Source organism: Pteropus vampyrus, unplaced genomic scaffold (assembly GCF_000151845.1).
Source record: "Pteropus vampyrus isolate Shadow unplaced genomic scaffold, Pvam_2.0 Scaffold202, whole genome shotgun sequence".
Classification (NCBI taxonomy): Eukaryota; Metazoa; Chordata; class Mammalia; order Chiroptera; family Pteropodidae; genus Pteropus; species Pteropus vampyrus.
Genome location: NW_011888983.1, coordinates 1,496,972 through 1,520,119, shown reverse-complemented (window position 1 = coordinate 1,520,119; position 23,148 = coordinate 1,496,972). Strand labels below are relative to the sequence as shown.

The 23,148-nt window shown below is 43.5% G+C and overlaps 2 protein-coding genes across 2 annotated transcripts in view; both read left to right on the top strand.

Annotated features, from left to right (window-relative positions):
- Positions 1-10,292, top strand: part of SAR1A (secretion associated Ras related GTPase 1A) — a 36,850-nt gene extending 26,558 nt beyond the window's left edge. The window contains exons 2-5 of the mRNA XM_011372166.2: positions 269-334; positions 2,882-2,985; positions 6,571-6,702; positions 7,942-10,292. Of these exons, the coding sequence (XP_011370468.2) occupies positions 269-334; positions 2,882-2,985; positions 6,571-6,702; positions 7,942-8,058 (419 nt within the window). The 3' untranslated portion in view covers positions 8,059-10,292. The remainder of the gene's footprint in view (positions 1-268; positions 335-2,881; positions 2,986-6,570; positions 6,703-7,941) is intronic.
- Positions 10,293-12,453: 2,161 nt separating this feature from the next.
- On the top strand, positions 12,454-22,199 carry TYSND1 (trypsin domain containing 1). Its single transcript, XM_011372164.2, has 4 exons — positions 12,454-13,737; positions 15,463-15,593; positions 16,645-16,827; positions 19,291-22,199. Exons 1-4 carry the CDS (start codon positions 12,572-12,574, stop codon positions 19,506-19,508), a joined length of 1,698 nt encoding a protein of 565 aa, XP_011370466.1. The 5' UTR covers positions 12,454-12,571; the 3' UTR covers positions 19,509-22,199.
- Positions 22,200-23,148: the final 949 nt, after the last annotated feature.

Genomic DNA, 23,148 nt, shown 5'->3' with positions numbered 1-23,148 from the left:
ACTCATAAATCTAAACCTCTGGAACTATCTTTTCAGATAGTTCACTAGTCCTGAAATGGGACGCATCTCTCATACCTGCTTCTAAGAAGCAGCATACACCTTAGAGAAAAAACTTGGCCTTTTAAAATAATTTAATAATGTTTTCACACTTGTATTCTTTACAAGGCGAAAGCTTTATTAAGTTTTGTATTTGTATTAGCTTATAGTCCTGGTAGCTGGGCCTTGTTGGATGGAGAAATTTATTTTTTCTCTTTTGATCATTTTTTAGCATCAGAAGAGCTGACAATTGCTGGAATGACTTTTACAACTTTTGATCTTGGTGGGCATGAGCAAGGTAAGAAAGAGACCATTCAGTGAAAGGATGTATGACTTATGATTCATTCTGTGTTCCTCCTCATTTTTTTAAAATCAGTGTCATTTTTGCCTTTTAAATTGCTTGCACTTAAGATTGAGTTCTTATTACTTTAATGAAGTTGATTTATTCACTTGTTTTTTTTAAGTAATTTCCAACTTGTCAAAAGTTGCGTAAATAATACAGAACTCACTTCTTTATACCTTTTGCCCAGACTAATTAGTCTTCCTCTATATAATACATGTTAACATTTTTTTCTTGAACCATTTGTGAGTTCATCATGCTCTTTTATTCCTTAATGCCTTAATGCATAGTTCCTAGGAACAAGAATATTCCATTATATATGAATATCAAACATAGGTATCAAATACAGAAAATGTTATTTTTATCTACTCTATAGTGTATATTCCTTTTTTGTCAATTGTCCTAATAATCTCCTTTATAGCATTTTTTCGTTTGAGCATGATCCAGTAGAATAGCACATTGAATTTAATCTTGTCTCTTTTGTATCCTTTACTTAATGGAGTATAAGTATATAGGAAATTAAGTTATTATTTTCAGTAATTTCAAACTTGTCAAAAGTTGCAAAAATGATACAATGACTCCTATGTGACCACTATGATCTAAATTGATATTGTATATTCTCTACCTATTTGGGTCAGTTGGTAGAACATTTTCTTCTACCTTCTTGTTCTCCTCAGTGCATTTTGCCTTACTCAGGCTATGTCTGTCTGGTTCCCAAATCCCTATCAAGTGTCTTATATGTCTTTTAAAGATATACAGAATAGGGCATCTTTATCTGATGGACACTCACTTTACATTTGGCAAGACTCTAGGCTTAGGAGTAAAACATTTACGATGTGGGAATAAATATTCTGGAAGGTAGAAGAAAGAACTCCTGAGATGCTTTCAAATTTACTCATTTGTTTTTAAATTGAGTTTAGAAGTTTCATTTGGAGCATTATATTAGGTTGAATCTAATTACAGTTTTTTAAAAATTTAGTTAAAAAATAGAATATTGGTAAGTTAAATTATTCAGCAAAAAAAATTTAGCCAAAAGGCTGAGAAGCAGTTGAAATAATTTTATAGTCAGTGATTACATCAACATATAATTACATTTATTTTATTGAATATTTATATGCTACAAAATCATATAATAGTATGATCACAATCACATAAAATATTTGTACAGAAAATGTTGAAAAAAGTATACAGAAACATTAGTGGATGTGTTTTGATGGAGGATTACACATCTTGTTTCCTTTTTTTATAATGAGCTTGTATTTTCAATTTGGTAGCAATGGATGTATGGTGTTTTTTCTACTTCTTTCTCTTTTTTTTTTGCCTTTTTTTTCAAAAGTTGTAACTGCATACAAATTTAAATTCAGAAGTAGTATAATTATAAGCTGAATCGAGACCATTTGGAGAATGCAGAGCAGTAGATGTTTTTAGACACTGGAACTGGGAATTGTGTATTGTTTGGTTTGCTAATTTAGCTTTCTGGTTTTGATAGAGTAAGAAGAGAAATGTGTACATACTTTTGTTTGAGGAAAATTTACTTAACAGAAACACTTTTTCAAAATAACCTAGCCACCAATATATAGGAGTTATTAAAATGCGGTACATTTGGAAGTTTTTTTTTTAATATATAACTTTAAAAATTTACCCTATAAAAGTAGTGTAGGTTCAGTATAACAAATGAGTATACAGCTATGGAAGGTAAAAATGAAAGTTCCCGCAACCTCTTCTTCCCAGTCCTGCTCTTCAGAAGTAACCATTACTATCTGTTCGAGATAGAATCCCGTTGAAAGGACTAGAAATGAATGGCTTAGAAATCATAATACAATTGAAGTGTTGCTTCCTAAACAATTATCATTTCATGTCATAAACAAAAAAATAAAACTTATAGGGCACACCACGTTAAAAACAAGAGACCGAGGTGATTGGCCTGGGAATTTTAACCACTTGTCAGGCCCAGTCTTCTTGAGGGCTGAGCAGATGAGTGTGTCAGTATAATTACACATTGGTTAGTTGGGAACTAACTTAGGTCTAAAGTTACTTAGACAAGTAATTTACATCATGATATTTTAACTCAGAGGTTGCAAACAAATGGCTTCAGAGACGAGATGGGTGATTTAAGTGAGTGAAATTGGGTGTAAGACAGTAGGGAGTGGTGGAAACAGGCAAACTGAAGAGCCCAGCCCTCATCTAAAGGGGCAGCCACTGCACAATTACCATTGGCAATTGGCATGTGGGTAGGTAGACATGAGATTGCCAGAGATAGTGCAGTACATCAGAAAATCAGGCAGAAACCTTGGTTTTTGAACTTTGAAAAATCAGATTCAGTCCATGGACCATTAGTTTATACCTTCTGTTCTGATTTAGTAATGGCTAAGAGTCGGAAAATTATATGGAGTCTAATGTTGTTGAAACCTGGTAAAGATTTGCCCACTTCATAGACCATCAGGTTATTTATTTTCAAAATATGTGTATTTTTATTGATGCAACTGTAAACTTTGTCTTTTTTAGCACGTCGGGTTTGGAAAAATTATCTCCCAGCAATTAATGGGATTGTCTTTCTGGTGGACTGTGCAGATCATTCTCGCCTCATGGAATCCAAAGTTGAGCTTAATGTATGTTTATATTTTTTTCCTTTCTTGACCTCTGTTTCTTTTTAAGAAATACAGCTCAGTGGTGCCAATACTTAATCATTCCAGTTAACATTTGATGAAAGTCTTAGTATGGGAAGAAAGTGTTTTAAAATCTACAACATTGCTTTTCAGGGTCCTAAGGAAACTAACTCAGCTTGAACTTGAATAAATTAACTTTGTTTATATCTATCAAGGGGTGGCTCGGTGTCCAGTTTACTCAAGATGCTCCTCAGTTTATGCCTGTTATCCCAGCATAATTAACATCTTTCTCTTTTTACATATCTCCTGTGGCCATTCTTTATGAAGTGCTGGCATAGTGAACCCTTAAAAGAGATTAGAGTACTTAACATTTTGAATCTGCCCTCTCAGATGGTGCCTGCCCACCCTTGCACTGAATGACTTGCTAGACCTAAAGAGTCTGTTCTCAGTCTTCAGTTTTGGTCACATGCAGCATTTGATACTATCAAGGACTCCAAGTGTTCTCATTTCTCAACATTGCATCTTGGCTTGACAGGTTCTATGTTGCCTTTGTCATCCCTACTGCTTTGCCCTACACTTCTTTTTTTCTCTTTGATTTATAAGTGTCTTTCTGCATTCTTGGCAATTCGAACCTGTCTCAAGCTTATTTGAATGTTTCTAGAATTTATACTAAAGTCTCATGGAGAATTGCCTGTAGGGCAGTCCTTCTCTTACTTGACCTTTTGGCACTGGCCATTCTCTTTAAACTCCCTTTTACATTCTTGATTTTGGAGCTTGCTCCTTCACTGAAACTTCTTAGACTCTTTCATAAGTACCTGTTCCTCTGCTTAGCCTTTAAATCTTGGTGTTCCCCAGGGCCTATACTTTTTCCCAAGCTACTCCCATTCCTTCATCACCTATCCACGTGACAGTGACTCCCAAATGGATTTCTCTCGTCTAAACCTTTTGAGTTCTAGCCTCATACATAGTGCTGCCTGCTAGACAACTCTACCTACCAGTTCTGTCCTAGAATGGAACTATTCATCTTTCCCACCATCTACCTGGACATGCAGTCCAGACCCTGTGAATTACTGTAGATTCCGCTACTACCACCCTGCCATATACTGTAATAATGCTAGAAGGAACTTTTTCAAACTTGTCATTGCCCTACTTAATATCTTTTAATAAATCTTTATCACCTTTAGGCTAAAATCCACAAATCTTTTATGTAGCACATAAAATCTTTCATGAGCTTTCTTCTGTTTATTTCTCCAGCTGCTTTTCTCTCTGTTGCCTACTTTGAACTACATTTCAGCATACAGAACAACTTGCCCTACCTTGCGTATGCAGAAGTGGCTATCCCTGCACAGCTTTCTCACTTGCCCCTCTACCTTGTTTTGCTGGTAAATTTCAAAATGTCCTTTAAGAGATCTCAGAGTTCAGGTATAACTACTAGGAAGCCTTTCCTGAACTCTCAGACTGTTAGACTCTCCACCTCATCAGTGTCTGTTGTCTTTACTGGTTTTCTTATAGGTCTCTCCCACCGGACTGTGAACTTGGATAGTAGGGACCTTGTCTTAGTTCTTTGCGAAACTCCTGCATTTAGCAAAGCATTGGTTACATAGTAGGTACATTGATAGAATGAATAGTCAAAGCATATTCTTCTTTATCTGTTCAACTCTATAGTCTCCTTTTCAAGTTTTTCCTGTCAGAACTAGATTCTCAGTGCAATATTGTGATTTATAAGAAATATATATTTAGTCATTCAGATGATCAAAATGTATTTCTCATACATATTTGGTCTTCAGCCATAGTTACCGGCACACAGCTCCCCAAACCTAAGTGGGGAGTGCTACATAGGTATCTTTTGTTATGTCGATGAGGTGGCTTTTGGATACCTACCAAAGGATGGGGGCTGGTTGCCAGGAGACCCAACCATTAGAAGTTGGAACTTTCAGCCCCATCCCAGAACCTCTGAGAAGGAAGGAAAGGGCTGGAGTTGCCCGTGGCCAATGATTTAATCAATTATGACTGTGATTAGAGCCTCCATAAAACTCTCCAGGTTGGTGAACACATGGAGGTTTAGAGAGTAGCTCTCCTGGAGAGAGGGCATAGATGCTCTCTGCTCTTTCCCCATACCTTGCCTTATGCATCTCTTCTATCTTGACTGTTGCCTGAGTTATATCCTTTTATAATTAACCAGTAATCTAGTAAGTAAAATGTTTCTCTGAGTTCTATGAGTCATTCTAGCCAATTTAACAAACCCAAGGAGGGGGTTGTGGGAACTTCTGATTTTATAGTCAGTCAGATGTACAGATAACAGCTTGGACTTGTGACTGGTATGTGAAGGTGTTGGGGGCAGTCTTGTTGAACTGAACCCTTAACCTGTGGAAATTGATGCTATCTCTGGGTAGCTAGTGTCAGAATTGAGTTGAATGTAGAAAACCCAGCTGATGTCCCAAGAATTTCTTGTTGGCTGGGGAACCTCCCCTTACATTGTATTCGATACCAGAACCAAATACAGGCTTGAAGTCACTGCCAGCTTTGACTCCTCTTTTGTCTGTCCTATCATTTAAACTTTAGACTCTTTACTTCTTACTTCAAAATGTCTGGTGCACTATTCATTATATACTGCCATCTTAAGCTAGATCATCTCTTACCTAAGCACCATACATAGATACTATTCGTGAATTCATTGTACTAAAAGTATAGATTCTCTCTCTGTGGGGTCTTCAGGTTCTATTGCAGCTAACCTCTCAGACTGGCACCAAATGTTGGTCATCCCTTCCCATCTCGCTTACTCCGTCACTACACGTCAACATAAATGCTTTAATCCAGACAGGTGATACTCTGCAGCTTCCTGAGTTCTTTGCCTGCTGTAAAGCCATTGTTTGTATTCTTTCTCCTTTCCACCTATCTAAATTCTGCCCCCTATTTAGAAACCAGTTTAGGTTCCATAGCTTTGCTAAGACTTTCCTCAAGCCTACATTACCATTTTATTTCCCAGAATATCTTTTAGTATTTATAGTCTTTCCCCATTCATTGTGACAGTTAATCGTCCATTTGCCTTGGTTTGTTGATAGATGTGTGAACATAGAGTGAGGATTTCTTGAGGCCAGGGATGTGTTTTACCCTTCCTTTCGTATCCCTCTCAGTACCTGAGATAGTGCTTTGCACACATTGGGCACACAGTGAATACTTAGGGAGTTCCTGTCGTCATTTTTGAGGCTCTGTAGCCAGAGCATTCATGTGTCTAGGACTGTGTTCAGTGGATAACCTGAGGATAGCTTGTGGCTGAGTGACTTAGCTTTAAGATTGGGGTAGTTCTGCTCCTTTGTAAATAGGTGCAGCCTTAAGTTGCAATTGCTTTGAGGCCATTAGAGGATTTTTACCTAACATCAAGATATTTTTAGGGGCTTTTTACCTAATATTAAGGGTGTTAAATGTGTAATGTCAGGATTAACTTTTAAGATTAAGTTAATCACTCAGGTATAAAGATCAGATTTTCACTTTATATTTGATACCTTATAGACAAGTAAAAGTCAAAGTGGTTTTCGTTATCTGGTGGGCTTTTATAAATAGATTCCTCATTTTTTGTCTTGTCTTTAGGCTTTAATGACTGATGAAACAATATCTAATGTGCCAATCCTTATCTTGGGTAACAAAATCGACAGAACAGATGCAATTAGTGAAGAAAAACTCCGTGAGATATTTGGGCTTTATGGACAGACCACAGGAAAGGTAAGAGAAAAATCTTCAGGGGACATATTATTAAAGGAAATTCATAGCTTTTAAAATATTCATATTTTGCTGTCTAGATTTTATTTACCGTTCTACTAAAGTTTAACTGGGCTTAGGATTTGTTTTGTTAATAGGTAATTCGTAGATTCTCTGAAGTCAGCATGTTTTTTCTTTAACTTTTTTAATGCAATACATTCCTCAGGTATATGAGGATGAAGGAAATGGACAACAGGCAAACTTACCATTTAAAAATTTTTTGACTATCTTTCAAATTTGGTTCTGAGAAATCTCTTTTGAAAGAGTGCTTTTTAGCTAGAAATCAACTTTTTTTTTGATTGGAGGTTTCCAGTTATGAAGAGTGATCATTTATATATATCACTTTCTAAGCATTGAAATCAAAGCAGTGGATTATCCTCATTGCCCCTTGCTGAGGGAGAGTGGACTATTACCCCATTTTTGAAGACGAGGGAACAGGATTATTCAGTTTATACAGCAAGCCAGTGATAAGACCAGAAATAGAACCTGAGTCTTCCAGATCAATAGGTTATGTTGTTTCCAATTGGAAGGACTAATGCAGAAAAGTGTGCTTGTGAGAGAAAACCTAGATGAGCTCTAATTAAGCAGTAACCCTGGTCTTTTCAGCTCAGGGTTTTGACATATTTAATTTAAAATTTTTTTCTTTTGAGGAATTTATGATAACTTTTTAACTTTACATGGTTCCTCAGTCTTGCCTCTTGGTTATGTTTCTTTCAGAAATGCTTTCTTTAATTCATTTAGTTTCCCTTCCGCACAAATTTTACACGCATGTGAATTCTTAATTTCCTCAATGTAACCTATTATTAATGTATATTTCTGAACGCTTGCATTAATGAAAATGTCCTTATTTCTAAAAACTCCCAGACTTCTTTGGGAGCTTGTCCATCAGAGAGCATGCTGGTTCTCTGTCCAGCAGCCTTCTTCTTGGTTTGCTGCTGTAGCTGGCCAGATGAATGTTGGTGTGTTCAAAGCAAATGCCCTTCACAGAGAGAGGCTAGGAATAGGACTTCGCTGCTTATTCTGTCCTGAAAGCATGAAATTCTTGGGAAATCATCTGTGTTGCCTTGACCACATTTCTGTAATTAATCCCTCTTTAGATCTGCTTTTAAAGAAAGGAGACAGTGATTTTTGTGATCACCCTTTCAAGCTTTTCCATCACAGAGATGCTGGCTAACAGGCCTTTCTTGGTTTTGTCTCCTTTAGGGGAATGTGACCCTTAAGGAGCTGAATGCCCGCCCCATGGAAGTGTTCATGTGCAGCGTGCTCAAGAGGCAAGGCTATGGAGAGGGCTTCCGTTGGCTCTCCCAGTATATTGACTGATGTTTGGACAGTGAAAATAAAAGAGTTTTACTCCTCTGGACTGATCCTATTCACAACTTCCTCATGAACTTTTCTAATAGAACAAGGAAAGTTCTCCAACTATGTCTGGCATTGAGAAGCCAACAGTCTCTGTCAGCTCTCCCATCGCCCAGTGGTGATATGTGCTCTTCTCCACACTGCCCGGAGGTAACGCTGCCCCATGTGCTGGTGCAGGTCAGCATCCTGGGACTTGGAAACTGGCAGGATTTGCTGGGTAACGCTGTGTGCCATCATGGGGCACGGGAAAAGAAAAACACGTCTCACCACTGTGGTTAATTTCAAAAGAAAGCGATTCTATTTTTTAAAGAAAGTGTTGTTAATGTAATTGGTTTCCCTCCTAACTTTCTGAGTTTACAATTTACTTGGTCCAGAGTTTTCTATTCCCTTTTTTTTTTTTAAATCTAGTGAATGGCATTTAGATACTTCATAAAATTATGCAGAGATACATGCTGGAGGCTCGTCAAGTGAACTTAATCTTGTTGAGTTAGCAGGTTGCTGAGAGAAGCTCCCCTGTCTGTTGAACTGCCTTATAGCAGGTGGCATCACCTTGTACCCAGAGAACTAGGAAAGGGCAGAATCCTGCCCTCGCAGTTCAAGCAGGTTTCCACTGTGGCAAGCTAGGGTTATTCCTCATCATGGAGTGTATAGCAGATTATTCACTGCAGAGGAGTTAATTATAGAGTGGGTTATTATTATTACTTATAAAGTTAAGAATTTCAGCCCATCTTTGCTTTTAACTGTTACAAAGTTTCATTTCCCTATAGCACCTTTTTCATTTTCAGTTATACAAAGTTGTTATATACTACAGATGTGTGTCATTTACTTTTGCACATATTCCAGGGGGAGTTTTTCTGAATAGGAGAATCGGTTTTTCTGAATAGAAGGGCTCTTAATTTTGTCACTTGAGAACTTAAAAATCTGGTGGTGTAGCATTTGGTTGAATCTAAGAAAGATTTACACAGTGGGCTTTAAATTTTCCACTTGCAGAATTTGGTCTCTTTATTGGACTGTTCGTGAACTTACATCAATTTTCTTTGGTATTTAAAGGTTAACATCTGTAGCTTTTCCTTTTGTGTGTGTGTGTGAAATTGCCTTTCTCTGTTCCAGAAATAAGCTGGAGAACTAATCCAAGAATCTTATGTAGAGCTATTTCTTTTGAGCCCATATCACTTATTGTCAGTAAGCACCCAGTACAGAAGTCTCCGAATCTCCAGTAGTGTGATGAGGATTATTTTTATATCCTTATTTCTTAATGCCATATGTGAAATTGGATTTTCATGATCTTAACCAATTTTCTACCCTTGCAGTAAAAGATGATGGGAAGGGAGATGGTCTTAAGGGAGGATATCTTCATTCCTTTTTCCTTTAATGAATGATTAGAGGTAGTTTCCTCAAAATTGAAAATTGTTATGATGATGCTTATTTGCAGAGGATTGAATTCAGTGGATTCTTGCTTCTAATGTGAGGGTAGGGAAAGTGGATAATATTCCTGGGGTGAGAGAGTATCATTCTTTAGTTGGATTTCTCGTTGTTAGTCTTCAGTACTGACCTGTTGGGAAAGCATACTTTTCACTGCCAGGTCCAAATGTAGAGGCTCAGTGAAGTATAAGTCTGGGAAGAGCATGACTTTCATTAACGAGCAAGTTTAGCTGGATTAAGACAAAATTGTTGGTTTGGAAAGGGGTTAAAGCCTTAAGTGAATAAGTCTAGTTAATGGTGAAATAATTAGGTAGTTAACCTTCATACTTTTAATTTCCTTTGGCTAAAGGTAATCCATACTTCTCTATCCAGAGACATGAAAAATATGATTGTTTTAGTGTTTTTCCTGTTTTTGTTTTACCCCTAATCACTTTGTAGCAAGCTAGAAAATTATGGCTTCTATGCAGGGTGGCTCTTTGTGAAAGTGGTCTGTTTTGGCCACTGGAGAAAGAGGGGATTGAAAAGTCAAGTAGCACTTGTCTATTTCTTGGACCACAGAAAACATTTCCTATAATAAAATAGTGGAAAGAAGCTGCTGTTGAGCTTGGCTCCTAACAGCAGGGATCAGAGCTTCGTACAGGAACTCCCATGAATTGAGACTTTTCATTCTGTTTTATCAGAGTGCATATATGTCCTATTTCAGGAAAAGTAAAACAGTCATTTACAAAAGAAAGTCAATCTGTATCCTAAGCATTTTAATAAAAAGTTGAAACAAACTTTTCTGTCTTTTTTTTTTTTTTTTTTGCCTTGGTTCTGAGTTTGAACATGTGACATTTGTTGTGTGGGGGAAAGCAAAAGTTTCTCCCTACTTATGGGGAGAAATATATACAATGGATGTAAGAGACATAAAATTTGCTACCAGGAAAAAGAAAAGGCTAGGCCAGTTCACACATTCCACTAGAAATAAATTTAGTACTGTTTGAGAGCCTTGGAACATGTGGTGGTCCCGGGATTGGTGGTCATCTCTGTGACAGGATGGACATGGCAAACTTTTGAACAGTCATATTAATATGATAGATAGTAAGGCCTGGATCCAGTTTAGCTGTGTTTCACTCATTTTATACGGAATTGGAGATATCCAGTTGAATCCTACATTTGGCAAAATAGGTAATGAAACAAACCTGTGCTTGTGCATTTACTAGGCCTGTAGAAAGACGGGCTTTTAGAAAACCCCAATTGAGGTTCTAAAAGTATCAACAAATAGAATGGGAAGCAAAACACAAGAGGTTTTTTTGACAATATTAAAATTATTGGAGGCATCCTGTGATTGAAACTAATGTCCATGTTACTATGAAAGGAAGCCGTGGGTTCTATGTTCATTTGTGTTTGTGTCGAAGTAGTGCATGAGAATTAAAAGCTGAGTCTGTGAGCCCAACACTCAAGGCGTCTCACCTTGGCTCTTGGCTGTGACTTGGGACTCTACTGTGATGTGCCATAAACAGAAAAATCTGTCGTATGTAACAATTCATTCAGGAGGCTTGAGCATCATTAAGGAAGAATCACTAGGCTCTAGAGAGAAAGGCTCTTAATTGCTAGAAAGTTGAGATACTTGAGAGATTTTACTGAGCTCAAGCCATCTTTGTCACAGAACAAAAAAAGACAACGCTTGCTATGGAAAGACTGCTAATTTCAGTCTTGCCTCATACTAAAATGGATCATCATTTCCCATTTTCAGCCAAGTTTGTTGCTGGGAGCAGTGCAAGCATTACCTATTGTGTTGTGCTGGGGTACACCAAGCAGCATTAGTTACTAAAAAGTTTGAGGCACAAAAGTATAATTTTAGTAACTGAATATATTTTTCATTAATGCTGACATAAATATGTATTAAAATAATCTTTTGTTAAAATATGTACTTTAGTGATATGAATGTCTTCTTTGTAGTGACTGCTTTGGGGATGACCTGGAGCCTCCCAGAACATACTTACTCATCCTCTTCTATCCTCAAGGATACTTCTTTAGAAAAGTAGAGATGTTTTATGTTAGATCAGGGATGGCAAACTATAGGTTGTGGGCAAAATCTGGCCTGCTGCCTGTTTTTTTATGGCCTGTGAGGCAGGGGAAATTTTATGATGTTCACATTTTAGTGCCCATAAATAAAGTTTTGTTGGAACAGAAAGCCACCCCATTCCTTTAGCTTTTGCATGCTACAACTGCAGAGTTGAGTATTTAAGACAATGTATGGCCTGCAAAACCTGAATACACTCTAGCTCTTTACAGAAAAAGGATTTGGTCTCTGACCTAGATAAATCCTGAATGGTCATGTGAAATGTGCACACTGCAAAATATAGGCTTGTATAATTAAAAATTTTGACTTTAACCACTGTATATAGTCAATTTTAAAGGACAGCTTTATTTGGAACAAATCTAGTTTCCATGGGATTTGTTGTGGGCTTTGGTATCAAAAGGTCTGAGGTTTAATCTTGTGAACTCCATGTCCCTTAGTGGATTGCTGTGGGGTTTACTTACAAAATTTCAAAATACTGAATTGACCAAGGATTTCTTGCAGTATTTATTCTGTCAGAGGTCGAACGTCACCTATACCTGGGCAGATCCTGACAGGTGCTGTCATGGCCTGGGCAAGTGTAGCCACATTAGCTCCCGTTTATTCCCTTTCCTGCAGCCCAACTAACCGAAAGGATTAGTTAGGCTCAGCGGGACCCTCCCCTGTCCCTCCCCTCTATCCCCGGGTAAAGCCGCAAACCTGTCACTCTTCCGGGGCGCGTCCTCTGGGGCAGCTTCGCCCTCCACGCTGCACAGGCGGTGGAACCCACAGGGGCGGTGGGAAAGGAGGGGCCAATCTCAGTAGCCAATCAGGGCTCGGCTCAAGGCCCAGCCAATCGGGCCGTGTCAGTTGGGCTTAGCCAATAGGACTCGAGGAAGACCGGACTCAGTGCTTGCGTCTCTGGCTTCCAACTCTGGGAAGCGCTGCGTGGTGTCCGCGGTCCGAGTCCGGTCCTGTCTCGTTTCGGCCGGCGTCTTCGCTCGTCCGGGAAGCATGGGGCGGCAGTGGGGACCCGCCATGAGGGTGGCAGAACAGGCGGGCTGCGTGGTGAGAGCCTCCCGGGCCGGGCAGCCCGAGGCAGGCTCCTGGAGCTGCAGCGGGGTGATCCTGAGCCGCAGCCCGGGCCTGGTGCTGTGCCACGGGGACATCTTTACCCCTTTTATGCGGGCCGGCAGCGGAGTGCTGACCGCGGCGGCCGCCGCCTTCCTGCCCGGCGACAGTTGCAGCGACGACTTGCGCGTGCACGTGCAGTGGGGCCCAACGGCCTCGAGTCCAGCAGGCCGCGCAGAGTGGGGCCGCCCCGGGCTGTGCACGCCCCAGTGCGCTGGCCTAGAGCCGATCCAGCCGACCCCATACCGCGGGCGGCCCCTGAAGCCCCCTCATCCTGCGGAGCTGCTGCTGCTGCTGAGCTGTCCAGCCTTCCGGGAACACTTCGCGCGCCTCTTCGGGAGCGAGGCGGCGGAGCAGTGGCGCTTCGCGAGCGCGGCGCCGGACTCCGAGGTGTCGGAGGACGAGGAGGAGGATCAGCTGAGAGCATTGAGCTGGTTCGCTCTGCTGCGAGTGCAGCTCGACCCAGAGGAGGAGGCGGTCGAGCACGGGAAGGTATTGGCTGTGGCGCCTCTCGGAACCGTGCCCAAGGGCGCGCCGCTGCTGGCCTGCGGTTCCCCGTTTGGGGCCTTCTGTCCGGACATCTTTCTTAACACGGTCAGCGGCGGCGTGCTCAGCAATGCAACCGGCCCGCTGCTGCTCACCGATGCGCGCTGCCTGCCCGGCACCCAAGGCGGCGGTGTGTTTTCGGCGCGGCCCCCCGGGGCGCTGGTGGCGCTTGTGGCGGCACCCCTCTGCTGGAAGTCCCGCGAGTGGGTGGGCCTCACGCTGCTCTGCGCCGCCGCCCCTCTCCTTCGCGCTGCCCGTAACGCGCTCAGCCGCCTGCGACCTTCTGCAGCTTCCCTGGCCTCCCTCCTGCCGCCCGAAGTGGGCGCTCCTTGGGGCCTGCTCCTCCGAGACCCTGGGCCTCCGTGGGCAGGCGCGGCCGTGCTGGTGGAGTGTGGCACCGTCTGGGGCTCCGGAGTGGTCGTGGCACCCCGCCTCGTGGTGACTTGCCGACATGTGGCCCCCCGCAAGGCGTCCAGAGTCCTGGTGCGCCCCACTACTCCCAAGTAAGGCCAGTAAGGCTGCTCCCAATCTACCCCCTCTCAGGTCTGGATCTTAGGTTTCAGGTCTTAATCCACAGAATTATGGAAGCCTTCTGGCGCCACGCTGATGCTTTGGTGGTGTAGTGTGAATAGAGACCCGGGACCCTCCTCTCATCCCTGGCACCTAGAACTCCAGTATAGGGGATTATGGGCCTCCTGGCAGGGGCTGAATGGGCTTTGGGCAATATGCCTAGCAACTCTATATTTAATAACTGTGGGGCATCCCTGCATACCTGACTGAGCATCTTCGAGCTCCTCCCCGTCTGATTTTTTTCTGGGCAACTTATCTGTCAGCTCTGCACCCACACACCACTATAGGCCCTTTAATTGGAGACTTCCTAACCCTGACTCCTCCCGACCCCCCACCCCGCCCATGGTGGTAGTGAAGTCCCAAGGTCTCAGGATGCTTTCCTCCTGGGATAATGAGTTGGACCTGTACATCTTATTTATCTCTTAGATCTTAAACAGAGCTTTAGAATCAAAATTATAGATGTGGTGTTACACCTAATTAGAATGTGAGAGTGGGGCTGAGGCAGATAGATTTTACACACTTTTTGAGTGATCCTGGTGGGCAGTCAGGTTGGGATTTTATAGTCATTTGTTCCCTCTCTGCAGGAAAAGCACTCTTGCCCTCCTATACTTCCATTTGCTCTGATAGTAGGTACAGTGGCCTTGGCTTCCTGGCCTGGTTTTCTACTTCATGTTCTATTTCCTCTGTAGTTCCAGGTACTTAAGCCAAAGCAAAGCGGGATAGCACCTTGGTGTTAATGCTGGATGTTCTCCTGTACCTGGCTCAGTCCAGCCTTGCAGCCTAGGCCTTTCCAAATCCTTCTACTGAATTCTTGAGATTAACCCAGCTTGGCTTTGCCATAGAGGTCCCCATGGTAGCCAACAGGACGGCCATGACATTATAGGGAAGACTGATTATGAGCATTTCCCTATGTGTGTAGTCCCAGATTCCTCACCTCCCACCCTATTTTTCTGAGAAAACCACCAGGTCTGCTGGAAGCTAGCTACCTCTTCTACTTTCTGTAGCAGGGAGCCCCTGCGTGATCTTGGGCAAGTACTTAATCTAAGTTACCTTGCCTTGAGTTGACATGTAAAGGTCTTGGAACAGAGCCTGGCACATCATAAGTGCTATAGAAGTTCTAGCATTTATGCAAACAAGGACCCAGAGTGATGAAGTCATATCATGCCTGCCTTACCAACTGACAGGATTATCTGTATCAAAATGAAACAGTGAAGGAATATGTTTACTTTGGCTGCTGCCACTTACTATGTGATCTCGGGAAAGTTAGTCAACCTCTCTGGGTCTCAAATGCACCATCTAAAATGAAGATAATACCAGTGCTTAGTTCATAGGGCTGTTGTGAGGACTAAATGAATGGTGTCTGTAGAGTGTTAACACCAGGCCTGGCCTACAGTGCTCACTAGGTGTCAGGTATTTATGATCATGGTGACATGCCGGAAGCTTTGCAGAGCAGTACTCTACAATTGGTGAAGCATATTTGGAAATAACCCAGAATGGTTAAATGACAGCCCAGAGTTACTGGCCTGGTAGGTTTCAGGGTTGGCACCAGATCTTTTTATTCTCAAGTTCATAACTTTTACTGTCATCTATCCTCTTGCTTCCTCCCAGCACTAAAGGCTCAGAAAGCTAGCCTGTCGTTTTGTTTCCCTTGCTTCCAGGAATGCCAAGATCTGGGGACATGTGATATTTGCCACTCAGGAGACATCTCCCTATGACATAGCGGTGGTGAGCCTGGAGGAGGACCTAGAGGGTGTTCCCATGCCTATGCCCACTGAGCATTTCCACGAAGGTAAAAGACAGAGGGACCCTCTGTTCTCAGGTGGACCTTGGGAAGGAAAGTTAGTGTTAGACACTCAAACCCTGCAGATCAGGGGGCCAGTCTCCCAGACCAGCTCCCTTCTCCATCCCTGCCAGACTGATGAGTCTGGGTGGCATCAAGCTGGCAAGAAATTCTGGTTACAATGCTTTGGCCGGGGATGCTCTTAGAGGCTTGCCTGCTTGTGTCCAACATGTGTGTAAGTGCTGGGGTGCAGGTGGAATCTCCAGCAAAGAATAAGCATGCCTATTCCTTAGGTCCTGTGGCAACGTAGAATGGAAATGCTGGGCTTTGGGGGCTCCTTATAACACTACAGGCTGGTCAGAGAGGTGTTGCTCTTTTAAGGCTCCTTTTAAGGCATGATTTGAGTGAAAGGCTTTGTGATGCTCCCTCAGAAGTACCAGAGGTCTCACTTTGTGCATGCAGTGTAATATAATTAAACAGAGTACAAGCTCTCTGAGCTGGCATCTCTTCTGCCATTTACTAGCCCTTTGTCCTTGGACAGACAACTTAATGTTCTCTGCCTCAGTTTTCACATCTGTACAATAGGGCTAGCTCCCTACTCCTGGGTGTTATGAGGCATAGGTGAAGCACTCAGCCCTGTGCTTGGTGCATTCAAAGCACTTGGTTAAAGGAAGGTTTTGTAGTCATCATCACCATTTTTTTTTTCACAAATGGACTTCTTAGTCCCAGGAAGGATGAATGTTAATTCTACAAACATTTACTGAGCACTTAGCTAGGTGCTAGGAATTCCAAAAAGTGACTACCCAGTCTAGCAGGGACAGAGGGCAGGGGAACAGCTTGATGCTCAGTGGTTGACTGAGCATCGTGCTGGGAGCTCAGTGGAGGTTCCAGCCTCTACCTCGGGACCTGGGGAAGGCTCTCTGAAGGCAGGAGTATCTGAGCAGAAACTTAAAGGGCAGAGGGTTTGCATCTTTGGAGAGGGCAGGGGTAGGGTTGGGGAGGATGAATCCTGCTAGACAGAGGAAGCTTCACAGCTTCACCCTCTTTCCCTTTCTGGCAGGTGAGGCTGTCAGTGTGGTGGGCTTCGGTGTCTTTGGCCAGGCTTGTGGGCCCTCGGTGACCTCAGGCATCCTGTCAGCTGTGGTGCAGGTGGATGACACACCAGTGATGCTGCAAACCACGTGCGCTGTGCATGGCGGCTCCAGTGGGGGACCCCTCTTCTCCTGCTCAGGGGACCTCCTAGGTAAGCAGCTCCTTGGCCCTCTCCTAGGCTTCCCCGTTAAGAAGTCTCAGTCCTTTCTAGTGAGTGCTCAGTGTCCAGCCCCAGAAGCCACCCTCTGTCTGAGAAGATGGCGTCCTTAATACCTGGGAACTAGTTAACCAAAATTTTCAGGCTGTTCTGCTCCTGAGGATAGATGCTGAGCTGTGAGGGAAAAGGTCTGGGTTCTGGTCCCTTCTCTGCTACTAAGCCACTCTGTGACCTTCGGTAAATCACTTAATCTCATTCAATCTGTGAACCTTAAGAGTTTAATTAGTGCAAGGGTCACAGACTCTGAAACGTACAGAGACTGGGCAGGTAAAGTGAATGAATGAATGAGTGAAGACAACAGGGAGCGGAGGGTGAAGGGTGAACTGAGGTGAACATCATTCAGCATATTTTGCCATATTATGAATAAATGTGAACCTAACACTGACTGATCTCCAGTTTTTCACAAGAAGCTATGAACCTTGTGTGTGTATGTGTGTGTGTGTGTGGTTGTGTGTGGTTGTAAAATCTTTTGATTTTTAAATTTAGGTAACTAATTTGAGTTTTTTAAAAAAGTCTGTTTATCTATTTAAAAAAAAAAAGCCAGCATGAGTCTATTAGATACCTCCAACTGCAGTCCAGCACACAGGGTTTATGTGCTCTTCCCCTTCTCTTATTTCTGAGTGCTTTCTCCCATAGTGAGAGAACTTACTTTTATTAGCTACAATAGATTTACGTATTTCTTCACCCATACTATGACAAATAAAGTCAACCATAACTTTAAATATATATGTATACACACGCGCACACACACACATACACACAGAGATAAGTGGATACAGAAATAAATATGCGTATGTATGCATGCATTTATATGTATGTGTGTATGTATGTATGTATGTATGTATGTATGTATGTATGTGTGTATATATATATGTCCCAGCTCTGTCTGCTGTGACACCACTGTTGTGGTGAGCATACCCAGAACCTAGATCTTGGTTTCTGAGGGCCATTCTCTAATGAAAAGAGCTGGGAACTGGTTGATTCTAGGAGTGGGATGGGGAAAATCCAGGATGAGTCTGGAGTACCTTGTGGTGCTGGAAAGGAAGGAAATGCTAACAACAGCAATATGATAGAGCATGTCATATGCTGAAAGAAAAAAGAGCTGACTTGAAGGAGCCCCCATTGGAACAACTTGTACAACAAACCAAATAGCACCAGTATTAGATTGTAACTCAAAGAAAAGAATGAATATTCATGAGTTCATACAGCTATAAATAAATATATGAATAAATTTTAAAGTGGAGACAAGCAACAGCTCTTCCTTACAGACTTCCAATTAATAAATGTAGAAGAAAGTCACTGTTGTTTCACTGCTGTAGGAATTGCTGCAGACAGGATCCACTGATGTATACTAAAATCGGTGGGCAAAAGTTTAAGTAGAAACAGGATATTTGCCTAACCCTAAAATAGTACTTTACAAAGGGGAAAAGAGTATGTCTACAGTGGAGAAACCTGGCAGATACCACCTTAGCCTAGCGATCAAGGTTAACATCACAGTAATGTTTATGGATATATACCTCATAATAGGAAGCACTGAGGAGGACACATTGATTCTATAGTATTCTCAATAATTCTCAGTCTTGAGAAAACATTTAGGTAGACTCAAATTGAGGGACAGTCTACAAAATAACGGACCCATACTCTTCAAAGTGTCAGGGCCATGAAAAAAAGGAAAGACTAGAAGTGACCCAAATGGGAAGAAACTTAGGAGACATGACAACTAAATGCTGTGTGGGATCCTGGATTGCATCCTGGAGGAGAAAAAGAGCATTAATGGAAACACTGGTAAAATTCACGTGAGATCTGTGCTTTAGTTAATAGCATTGTACCAAGGTTAATTTCTTTGTTTTGATCAATGTTTTGATCAAGTTATTAATTAACAGAAAGGAAAGCCAGGCGAAGGATGTATAGGAACTTCTACTATTTTGGCAAGGCTTCTGTAAGTCTAAAATTGTCTTTAAAAAGTACATGCATGTATGTACCTACACACACATAAACACTAAGCAGGCCAAATAAACTGTGTCTGGGTCCTATTCATTTAGTCATCCACTCAACAAGTGTGCCTCCTCTGTGCTGGGGAGGCTCATCCAGGGAGACTGCATGAGCAAAACACAAAAATCCTGCCCTCGTGGACCTGACGCTAATTGGAGAGAAAGATAACAAAATACGTGAAAAAAATAATATGTTAGATACTGATAATGTTAAGAACAAAGTAAAGCCCAGAATGGGGACCAAGGTGTGGGAAGCTGGTGTTCATGAAGGGAAGCCCAGTATCTGTCACTATGAGAGTACTTTGAGCCCCAACAGGCCTAGGGCCGCCAGGATGGAGATGGGCCTCCCTTCCTATCCATCTGTTTTTCTCCTGACCCACACTTTTTTTTCCTCTCTCCTCAACAGGCATCGTAGCCAGCAATACCCGGGACAATAACACAGGGGCCACCTACCCGCACCTGAACTTCAGCATTCCCATCACGGTGCTCCAGCCAGCCCTGCAGCAGTATAGTCAGGCTGGTGACCTGAGTGGCCTCCAAGAGCTGGACCATGCCACTGAGCCAGTGAAGGTGGTGTGGCGGCTGCAGCGGCCCCTGGCAGAGACCCCACGGAGCAAGCTCTAAGGCTGTGTCACCCTCTGGAGAGAAGAGCAACCAGTGTATGTCACGGGAAGTGCTGAGGTGATGGCAGCCTCAGGATCCTGACATAGTACAGCCCAACTGGAAGGCCTCCCCGCTCACCACCCATGTTGTTTAGCTCTGGAGTCTGGTTCAAACTTCTGGAGTCTGGAGCCCCGTGGGTCTCCAACCCAGCAGCCCATTTGGGGATGTTTTCTTCAGTCCCCATCTCTCTCTGGCCCCCTGGATTCAGCTCTGTCATTCCCCTTCTGGGGAACCCAGCACAACTGCACGACAGCCCTGGTCCTGACAAACAGACGCTGGCTGGAAGGCAGCCATTGTGTCTGCTCCCTATCTCTTGATGGCCACTGGCTCCCAGAGCAGCTGCTCCACTGGGGCTAGGCTCCTCTTTGCTCTTTATCAGAATTGGGTTGACAGAGTACTGGGACTTCCTCAGAAAACTTTGGCAGAGAGGCTCTGCTCTGATGACCAGAGACAAAGGAAAGGAGCATTTCCCTCTTCTGCCTGACCTATGGGGAGGCAGAGTCCCCGAAAGTCAGGACTCCAGTATCTTCATATGTCACGTGTCACTGACATGCAGAGGCACTGTGATGCAATGCCTTAATTTTCCGGCCCATACAAAGGGTCTCAGGGATCTTGGGGATAGAATGTGTCTGTTTGAGGTTTAAGAATAAACAGGACCTACCTAGAAGGACCTCTATACTTTTGAGAGTCGAATCGGGAATAGTACAAGCACCAGGCACAGAAACATACCTTTTCTGTCCCATTTTCTCAGTGGGGTTTGAGCTCATGGGATACTCTCGTGCCAGACTAGTCCTGGTAGCTGGTCATGGTGCCAGTCAGCACTGGATGGTGCTTGTAGATCCTGAAAGGTGGTGGCCTTGGCCTGGCAGCAAGTGTTTACAGAGTGCTCAGGATGTGCCCAGGCCTGTGCTAGGCCCTGGGGTGTGTGGGAGTTGAGGAGTTCAAAGGTTAATGAGACCAAGTCAGCCCCTATGAGAAGACAACCCTGCAAGTCACGAACATGCACTGTGTGCCCAGGGCCCTGTGCATGTGGGCCCTCAAGAAATGATGGTTAAATCGTTGACAGGTTAAATGCCATTTGGGGCCTGGCCAGGGGCACTAGTTCTACTTATGGAGGATTCCTGGGAGTACTTTGTATCTAACATCTGTTTGCTGAGTGCCAACTCTGGGCAACCAGAGAACAGTCCTGGGATGGTGGTTCTCCCCTTTATGGATTAGCAGTGGGTCCAGAAGACAAAGTAAGCCCGAGAGAAGTGCCACCGTAAATTAATGGTAGCAGGGGCAAAGGCCCAGGTCTGACTTTGCTGGGAAGGGCCAGGGGGGCTAGGGGAGGGCTTACGTCAGCATATGTGGATACCAAGGAGCTCAGGCTATTAGGGAGAAACTGGTGTGTCAGCCCATTAGTGCAAAGAGCAAGGCAGCTCTGTCCCATTCAGATGAAAGACTGTTCAGAGGCCCAGAGAGGGAGGATTAGGCAATGCTTCATCAAGATGACTAGAGCTGAACCCTGAAAGGAGAGTAGATGTTTATCAAATGGACTGGAAACAGGGACAACCTGTTTTCCAGATTGAGAGCAGTGGAAAGCTGGTACAAGGAAGTGGGAAAATATGTTTATGTTCTGGCAGTGCTAAATGGAGAGAAAATTGGAAAGGAGCAAGACTGGAGGCTGGAGAACCAGTCACAATGGCCCAGGTGAGAGAGAAGACACCTAAGGCAGGACTGGCTGAGCTGATGGCTGAGAGTCAGCAATGCTTCCTCCTCTTGGATTCCGTAGTATTAGACAATTTTGCCTGCTATTCCTACTAATCATTAAAGTTCCGTAGAACTGCCAGTGTTTCAGCATCCAAACTGTACCTTCTACTACCTCTGGCCCCCTGGAAATTCAAAGACAAAAGTCCTTTGTTAGGCAAGGAGCCCTAAAGTTCTGTTGCAAAGCTATGGGCACTGGAGTGGGAAGAGAGGAGTGACGTGGAGTGAACTGCCTGAGAAGGAGCATGAAAGAGGTTGCACTGAGACTCCTTTCTTTTGGATCAAGGTGTCCTCTGGTTGCCAAGGACGTGTTGAATATCAGACATCTTCCCTGATTTTCATGGTTTGGGGTAGGTCCTTGAAGATGGACCAGTCTGACCCACTCCAGCTATGACATGCGGTGCCCAAGCCTTGTGTGGGTCCACCACACAACTCTCCTCCTTCCTGGCTTGAGGTTTTAGGGTCCTTCCCCTTGCACTCTGCTCATTGGAACCCTCTTCATCTATCTAGGCGCAGCACTTCCAAGAAAACTTCTTTGACCTTCCCAAGCCCCAGGGCAGGCTGTAGTGCTCTCTGTTTACCTCCCACAGGGCCAGGACATGTGCCCAGTAAATTTCCGCTGCTAGCTTGACTCACAGTTGAGGTTCTTTGCCTGCTCCGTAACTTCTACCTCCCTTAGGAAACCCCTGCTGAGGGGTTTCCTGGCTTTAGGGTCAAGGCCCAGTGCTGCTTTACTAACTGTGTGATTTTGCCTAAGTTCTTAGCCTGTGAGCCTCAGTTTTCCTCATCTGTGAAATGGAGATTAATAAAACCTACATTGGAGGACCCATGTGAAAAGTAAATTGGAGAAGCTATCCCAAATAGTTTGTGTTCAATAAATATTAGCTATTATTTTTCTAAGAATACTGGTAGTATTGTTTCATTAGAAATGCATCACTCTGGTTGCCAGGGGCGGGTGGAGGGAGGGAGAGGGATTTGATCTCATGGGATACTCTCGTGCCAGACTGGTCCTGGTAGCTGGTCATGGTGCCAGTCAGCACTGAATGGTGCTTGTAGATCCTGAAAGGTGGTGGCCTTAGCCTGGCAGCAAGTGTTTACAGAGTGCTCAGGATGTGCCCAGGCCTGTGTTAATTTTAAAACATCATTCATTTAAACAAATATAGTGAACTCCTGGGGAACCAGGTGCTCCGTCAGTGCCAAATACTGAGGACTCAAGCAAAGTCCAACAGAATGAGGTCTCTGCCCCAAAGAGCTGATCAAAGGTGGTTGTTGCTGTTCTTGGTGTTAGAGTTTAATCCCCATCCTTCTTCCTCATAGGAGTTTCTTGAGTTAAAAAAGGAGATAAAAGCTATTTGGAAGTTTGCAAAGTCCAGGACAAATGCAAGGCTTTTGGTGCCTAGAGCATCAAACCCAACTTAGGGCTCTATGGTGGTTCCTTGTGAGACAGGAGTAGGATAGGCAGGGCCCGTGGGCTCTCTGCACCCACAGTCTGGCATCATTGCTCTTCTGGGTCCCTAGGGGCTGACAGAAGGATGTAGAGACTCCTGCATCTCTGACTGTATTCCTTCCTTCAGCCCACATTCATCAGGCAGGGTACTAGCCAAAATAGGAGGAGAGGCAAGGATTCCAGAGAACTGGAAGACGCAGGCTGGGCTTTGTTGACTAAGAACGAGAGTGGGGTGCTTATGGGAGCACACCAGCTTTCTCCCAGGTCAAGATCATTCCAGGCACCAACGTCTTCCCGATAGAATTGCCAGTGGTACTGGATACCAGGTCTTTGATTATAGCTTTTGGAAGAGATACAGAAATGGCCACTTCTAGTATAAAGGTTCACGAAAACCAGGAAAGGTAA

What these genes read in the sequence shown, in the direction of transcription:
- TYSND1 (XM_011372164.2), top strand. Translation starts at nt 12,572, where the DNA reads ATGGGGCGGCAGTGGGGACCCGCCATGAGGGTGGCAGAACAGGCGGGC. An exon ending in GTGCGCCCCACTACTCCCAA is followed by an intron (nt 13,738 to 15,462) that starts GTAAGGCCAGTA and finishes CCTTGCTTCCAG; the next exon opens with GAATGCCAAGATCTGGGGAC. An exon ending in CTGCTCAGGGGACCTCCTAG is followed by an intron (nt 16,828 to 19,290) that starts GTAAGCAGCTCC and finishes TCTCCTCAACAG; the next exon opens with GCATCGTAGCCAGCAATACC.